The sequence below is a fragment of the Cherax quadricarinatus genome, chromosome 28, assembly GCF_038502225.1.
Source record: "Cherax quadricarinatus isolate ZL_2023a chromosome 28, ASM3850222v1, whole genome shotgun sequence".
NCBI lineage: Eukaryota > Metazoa > Arthropoda > Malacostraca > Decapoda > Parastacidae > Cherax > Cherax quadricarinatus.
The window spans coordinates 1788060-1796283 of record NC_091319.1 but is presented as its reverse complement, the minus strand read 5'-3'; the positions used below and the strand labels follow the sequence as shown (position 1 = coordinate 1796283).

The 8224-nt window shown below is 39.3% G+C and overlaps 1 protein-coding gene across 1 annotated transcript in view; it reads right to left on the bottom strand.

Annotated features, from left to right (window-relative positions):
• The window catches only part of LOC128693126 (probable G-protein coupled receptor No9), a 29945-nt gene extending 22114 nt beyond the window's left edge, over positions 1-7831 (bottom strand). The window contains exon 1 of the mRNA XM_070089304.1: positions 4002-7831. Within this exon, the coding sequence (XP_069945405.1) occupies positions 4382-5875 (1494 nt within the window). The 5' untranslated portion in view covers positions 5876-7831 and the 3' untranslated portion in view covers positions 4002-4381. The remainder of the gene's footprint in view (positions 1-4001) is intronic.
• Between the last annotated feature and the right edge of the window lie 393 nt (positions 7832-8224).

Here is an 8224-nt window from a genome sequence, read left to right as displayed (position 1 = left end):
ACACCCCTTTGGGTTTTCTTCTATTTTCTTTCTAGTTCTTGTTCTTGTTTATTTCCTCTTACCTCCATGGGGAAGTGGAAGAAAATTCTTCCTCCGTAAGCCATGCATGTTGTAAGAGGAGACTAAAATGCCAGGAGCAAGGGGCTAGTAACCCCTTCTCCTGTATATATTACTAAATGTAAAAGGAGAAACTTTCGTTTTTCCTTTTGGGCCACCCCGCCTCGGTGGGATACGGCCGGTGTGTTGAAAGAAAGAAATATATATATATATATATATATATATATATATATATATATATATATATATATATATATATATATATATATATATATATATATATATATGTATTATATATATATGCTGTCTTTATCTTGAACCTAGGAGAGGATAGCAATGTATATATATATATATATATATATATATATATATATATATATCTTGAACCTAGGAGAGGATAGCAATATATATATATATATATATATATATATGTGTGTGTGTGTGTGTGTGTGTGTGTGTGTGTGTGTGTGTGTGTGTGTGTGTGTGTGTGTGTGTGTGTGTGTGTGTGTATGTGTGTGTGTGTGTGTGTGTGTGTGTGTGAAATTCGAAAGTTTGTTTTGTGGGAAACAATAAGTGGGAACTTTTTTTTATTGTGAAGCCGACCAGTGTTTTGAATTCATCACAAACGTCAGGAAAGGGAGCAACGTATTCACTTTTATTTTATACGTTTGTACATCATAACGTATATATGGATTATCTTACATCTTTATATAAACTGTTTCACAATTTTATAATCACATGGACGCGTGCGCGCGCACACACACACACACAATATATATATATATATATATATATATATATATATATATATATATATATATATATATATATATATATATATATATATATATATATATATATATATATATATATATATATATATATATATATATATATATATATATATATATATATATATATATATATATATATATATATATATATATATATATATATATATATATATATATATATATATATATATATATATATATATATATATATATATATATATATATATATATATAAGCCATTGGATTTTCAGATGGAAGAGTTAGGCAAATGTTTACCCGGTTCTGTTTGCAAATCACAGATTTCCTCAAGTTCATTATTTTTCTAGATTCCTAAAGCTCCATCGTTATTCTTTATAATTTTCGTGATTTTCTTCTAATTTTTGTCACTGTGTACCAACAGTGTCGCTTGTAAGTCTTGCAGACTACACAACTGGACCAGTCTGCTACGATACGTGTGAATGACACACCTCTTCATGTTTTTAGAGGAGCGATTGATGATATGCTTCTTCAGAGGTAATGTACAAAGGTAGTAGAGTCAGTAAGGTAAAGAGAAATGAAGGTGAATGAATTTCAGAAGTAGAAGGTTATTGAGAGGTATTACAAGCTGTTGGAAGAACGGTTTACCAGAGAGAGAGAGAGAGTGCTTGAGAATACGGTGCTAGAGTATTCAGTAAACGTGTTGTGTTTATATGAGAGTGGGTACAGGAAGAAAATTGATTTATTGGTAGAAAACTTAGGTGGAATGAGTAGTAATGTGGAAAACTTAATATGTGAAACTTTTTACGATGTGAAAAAAAAAACTCGGATTATGCGGAGAAGAACAGAATGGTTTTCAAACGGGTGAAAGGAAGCAAATGAAGGAAAATATGAGAGAATTAGTTAGTCCAATTCAGCAGCTTTTGCTGAGAAAAAGACAGTTTTGCATAGATATGAATAAAATGAAAAACCTCGGGAGCAAACGACCTCATCAACTAAGTCAATTAAACGATGTTAGATGGGAAATTAGACGTAATTGAGCGATGGATATTAAAAGTTGAATGTTGAACTGTGGATGAAGGAGTGAGTTACTGTTTAGGTATTCTAAAAGTGGGAAAAGTAACGTGGATGGATAGGAGTAAGACTGGAATGATACAAATAATTAGGGAATAAGACTTGGAATAACTGTTGTTTTTCTTTAATGTTTATTTGCAAGAAGGGATGTCTAATAAGTATTAGATATCCCTTCGGTCTGGAGTTTTATATCTCTCTGATCGCGGGTTCTAACCCCGCCCGTGGTATGGTTTGATAGATGTATTGCCAGATAGGTCTATGGTAAATGAAGACAAATAACAAAATTGACAAAGGAAGGAAACAAACAGGAGTGCTAAGAAATCTGTGGAAAGAATAAGAATATTTAGAGTACAGTGGTGGCTGTTTTTATGAATGTGAGGTAAGGTGTTTGTTTGTAGCATCGAGGAAGAGACAGGAGGCAGTAGAAATGTATCTGAGAATCAACAAGTAGTGTGAACATTATGCAGAAACCAAGTAATGAAATCTTAAAAGACTGTGTGATGGAAATTATTATTCAGTTAAAATTATTATTCGGTTAGAAAGAATGGAATGAGATTGATCAGGTGATCATATAAATATGGCGTTCATGGAAGAACTGGTAGAGAAAGTTCAAGTCAAGTGAGGATTGGAAAGAGAGCATGAAGAAAATTTTGAGCGCCAGGGGCTTGAGCATCAATATGCAAGTGTGAAAGTGCTGAATCGGAATGAGAGAAGGAAAGTGTCTGTAGGAATGAGAATAGTAAGTATCTGTAGGAATGAGAGGAGGAGAGTAACGGTAGGAATGAGAGGAGGAGAGTAACGGTAGGAATGAGAGGAGGAAAGTGTAGGAATGAGAGGAGGAAAGTGACTAGGAATGAGAAGAGGAGAGTAACTGTAGTAATGAAAGGAGGGAAGTGACTGTACGGACTTGATGTGTTAGAATGTAAGGTGATTTTTGAAGATTTAGATACATGTGCAACATCTGGGTATCTTTATTGAATTAGATGTTACACATTTGTCTAATTCTTCACCTTGTCGGTATTGCATATCATTCATGTATGAGGTGGTTTCTATTAAGAGGTTCGGGGAATTCGATTTACCGGTTTTAGAGTTATACAGTAGTAGCACTTCGAAGAACAGGCGGGGCATGTTGCGATTTGGTGGACTATTGAAACATGAAATCTATTAATTTTAGTAAAAAATGGCTAGATGATGAGTCGTGGTGAATGTTTCCCTTCTTTGAGTTATTAACTTGTGATGGGAAACGCTTCATGTGTTAAAACTTATTTAAATTAGTCAAGACTATACACACAAAAGAGAAAACGTTTATTTTATTTTACCATTTTTATATTTTGTATCTTTATTTCTTCATATTTTTCTTACTGTGAGTTCGCTTTTTATTTATCTTCTGTTGTTTTTAAAATTCACATTCGCAACTCCTCTCTCTCTCTCTCTCTCTTTGTTTCAGTCCTCCCGATCTTGTTTTCCCCGTCTTAATTTTGTCTTTCATTCATGTACTATTCGTTTCCTTCCTTTCTCATTTTCATCAGCGTTTGTTAATCGATCTCTTTCACATGTCTGTTACTTTTGTACCTCCCCCCATTTTTTCCTCCTTGAGCATCGCTCTTTTCTGTTTCTCCTAGGGTCTTCATGTTTCTTTTGTTCTTCTTGAAAACTCTCTATTTCTTTTGTACCTCTTTTCATTTCACTCCTCACAGTGATACTATATCCCTTTGTGTTCTCCTATAAGGTGTTGACACTGCCAGGAGCCAGGATGCCCCCCCCCACACACTGGCTCACTCCCATGTCACACATGTCCATTTCTTTCATCTTTATTATGAGATGATCACATACTAATGGGATCTTGAACTGTGTATAAAGTAATGTTTATGAGGCTGAAGAATGGATAAGTATATAAATAGATTTATAGATATAGATATGCATAGATATGTGTGCAGATATGTTAACTGGTGACAGCCAGATATACGAATGACGTAGATAAAAATATAGATGAATGGGTGAATTAACAGAATTTTAGCATTATGATAGACAAACGGATACAAGGTTAAATAATTAATTGTTGTGATTTGGTCTCACACCTCTGAAGGAGATTAGTAGTACCTGAGGCTCCTTGAATCTGCCGGTCCTGGGTAGTTGAGGAGGTAGACTAGGTGAGACGAAGTCAGTATGACAAGTCTGCCATCCTCATTATTAATGGATGAGGCGCGAGACGAAATCTTAAGCATTAATCTCGCCATACTAGCGAAATCGGCATGCCTAGGTTGGATACTAGTGAGCCTAACAACACAGTTATCTGATAATACCATCAATTGTCACTTTAAGATGTCAACATGTAAACACAGCATCCTTACACAAATGACTGACATACAGTCTACATTTCAGAGTTAAAATCTGTTTTTTTTTTTTTCATAAATAGAGAAGTGAATTACTCGCAGTCAGTGTTTTATCATTATGTTTATAGCGAGCAAATGTTACCTCAGCTACCGTTTATGTTCGTCCTCATCACTCTCATTGTCCCTGTCGTATGAAGGGATGTAAATAGAGTGGTGGTGGGCCGGCAAGGCATGCCTCACCTCTCTCGTGCACACACACTTGCACAGAATATTTTTGAATGCAAACCGAAAATCTTTGCTGAAGAGCGCATATATGCAGGGGTTGATGGCAGAGTTGCAGTAGCCCAGCCAGAAAAGAACGGAGAAGAGGAGAGGGTGGATGCAGATGGGACAGAAACCCCGCACCAGGTACATGGTGAAGAAGGGGAACCAACAGAGGATAAAGACTCCGACGATAATTCCCAACGTTTTGGCTGCTTTTGTCTCCATCCGGAACCTTTTTACTTGTACTTTTATGTTCCGTCGTCCCATCCTGGAGGTGGCGGTGCTCCTGCTCCTTACAGGCCCCGGATGAGGCGTCTCCCCGTCTGGGCTCTGGAACCGTCTGGTCTTGAGGCTCGCTGGAGTGGTGGGTCCACAGTCAGAAGTTGGCGTCAGGGTTCCTTGATGATGTCTCTGAGATGTCGAATCTATCTCCGTGAAACTGGTGTCGACAGTGAAGCAGGAATCCGTCTTACTGTTATCATTCCTACTAGTGGAGAGAAGCTCTACGCTGGAATGATCTCTAGAACACTGAGCATTGCACAAATCACAGCGCACCGATAAGGCGAAGTTGTTGCCATCGTACTTGAGGTCCGGTGGGAGGGAGAGGCTGGACTTCATGATGAGCTGCGGTCTGAGGTTCTTCATCTTGATGCTACTCACTTTACCCTTCTGGCTATTCTTTCTGTGATGGTTGCTGCACTGGCCGTTGTGGCGCCGCTCCGCTGAGTTGTTGTGATGAGAGTTATGATGCTCTTGGACAGAGTTGCGGCCTCGGTGGATGCGCAAGGTCAGCCGCTCCTCCTGGAAGCGACTTCCTAAGATCTTCTTGTTTCTAGTGGTTCTGAAGCCCTGGTTGATGGCTCGTGTGGTCTCGGCGGCGGCACAGTATATCTTCCAATAAAAAAAGAGCATCACTAACATCGGGATGAAGAAGGAGCCGAGGGCGGAGTAGACTACGTAACCAACATCGTTGGTGAGTTCGCAGGAGAGGTGGCAGGACACCTCGTCGTCCAGGTCTCCAGCGCCTGCCTCGGAAGCTGCAGCAGACGCCGACACGAGGTTCTTGTGTCGATCGTTCCAACCAACGAGCGGCGGAAAGCAGATGACGAAGGAAGTGACCCAGACGGAGGCAATGAGAAGCTTGGCTCTGGACGACGTCATCAGCGATGGGTAAGACACGGGCCGTGTCACAGCAACGTACCTGCGAAGGACATGGTGGTCAGAGGCAGACATGTAACATAGTAAAAGAGAACATATGTGACACATGCATTGAGGGGAATGAATAAGGACTTTTAAGGTTCCGTCATCATACTGTTGAAATGGCAATAAAACAGCGTTCTTGTATTCTCGCACAAATCCTTCAGTCTCTGAAATCATCCATGTATTATTGGCTCTTCACTCATAGAGCCATCCATCACTCTGTTCACCAACCACTCATCCAGTTATCCATCTTTCTGCTTATTGGGCCCCCTGCTGTTCACAATCTACATAAACGACATAGATGAGGGCATAAAGAGCGACATCGGCAAGTTTGCCGATGACACCAAAATAGGCCGTCGAATTCATTCTGACGAGGACATTCGAGCACTCCAGGAAGATTTGAATAGACTGATGCAGTGGTCGGAGAAGTGGCAGATGCAGTTTAATATAGACAAATGCAAAGTTCTAAATGTTGGACAGGACAATAACCATGCCACATATAAACTAAATAATGTAGATCTTAATATTACGGATTGCGAAAAAGATTTAGGAGTTCTGGTTAGCAGTAATCTGAAACCAAGACAACAGTGCATAAGTGTTCGCAATAAAGCTAATAGAATCCTTGGCTTCATATCAAGAAGCATAAATAATAGGAGTCCTCAGGTTGTTCTTCAACTCTATACATCCTTGGTTAGGCCTCATTTAGATTATGCTGCACAGTTTTGGTCACCGTATTACAGAATGGATATAAATTCTCTGGAAAATGTACAAAGGAGGATGACAAAGATGATCCCATGTATCAAAAACCTTCCCTATGAGGATAGACTAAGGGCCCTGAAACTGCACTCTCTAGAAAGACGTAGAATTAGGGGGGATATGATTGAGGTGTATAAGTGGAAGACAGGAATAAATAAAGGGGATGTAAATAGTGTGCTGAAAATATCTAGCCTAGACAGGACTCGCAGCAATGGTTTTAAGTTGGAAAAATTCAGATTCAGGAAGGATATAGGAAAGTACTGGTTTGGTAATAGAGTTGTGGATGAGTGGAACAAACTCCCAAGTACCGTTATAGAGGCCAGAACGTTGTGTAGCTTTAAAAATAGGTTGGATAAATACATGAGTAGATGTGGGTGGGTGTGAGTTAGACCTGATAGCTTGTGCTAACAGGTCGGTTGCCGTGTTCCTCCCTTAAGTCAATGTGACCTGACCTGACTAGGTTGGGTGCATTGGCTTAAGCCGGTAGGAGACTTGGACCTGCCTCGCATGGGCCAGTAGGCCTTCTGCAGTGTTCCTTCGTTCTTATGTTCTTATGTTCTTATTCAACCTGCGGTCCTCTTAAGCGCGCATGATAATAAAAACAGTAACAATAATAAACGAACCACTCACCTAACCGCCAGTCTTTCTGCTAATTCAATCATCTGTCACTTCACTCGTCCATCTATTAATTTCTCCACTCAATCAACCATCCACTTCTTCACTCACCCATCCATTTGTCCGTTCACCTACACATAAAGCCACATAAAGGTCACAGCAATACGTGACCACCACAGCAATATCGACGCGCCAGGCCAGAGTTATGAGGCAGTGGACAAGTTGTGTACAGGTGTCAGGGAGGGAGCCAACACACTCACACAGACACTCAGGTATTTTGTGCAGGTGTCAGGGAGGAAGCCAATAAACTCACGCTCGGGTATTGATTGTAGGTGACTGGGAGGGAGCCAACACACACACATACACTCAGGTATTGAGTGTAGATGACAAGGAGGGAGCCAACACACTCATACAGGTATTGTGTGCAGGTATAAGGGAGGACGAATGGATGGATGACTTGATGTTAAAGGAAAGCAAATCACAGCTATTTTCCTATAGAATTTCTTAAAAGAAATTGGTAGAGTGAAAGACTATTGAAAGGAACCTTATAACTATGTCAGAACAAGAAAATAATAAGCAGCATAACAGTAATTTTCAAGACAAAGAGATTCTAAACCAGTGATGAATTTCTTTGATAAGGCACTTGAACTGTCTAAACTGGAATAATGTTAAATATTAAGAACCCTCTTTTTGGCAGGCTGAATTGCTCTTCTAGAGAATTTAGTCATTCACTGTCAGCGTCATTTCACTCAGGCTGTTGTGAATGATAAAATCTCCCAAACTGTACTCCTTGGAACGCAGGTGAAGACTGTATGATAATTTACACCTGGAGGAAATTATACTAAATCTGTGCCATGAAATAACCTTTTAATAGACGGCGGTAGACATAGCAGACGATACAAAACACCTGTAATAAAAAGATGGGCGGCAGTAAGTGCACGAAAAGTTAATAAACATGAAGAATTCGAGGCTTTCCAAAAACGCTACTTTCAAATAAAAGATTTACCACAAAAACCTGACGAGTTACTATGAACAACTCATTAGCCAAACTGTAGTACCTGGGTGAGATGAGAATAACGTGACTGACCAAGCAGCCAACCAAGACTCTTGTTCTGGGTCGCGCGAGCGATGATCCCATAACAAAAAACAAGTAGT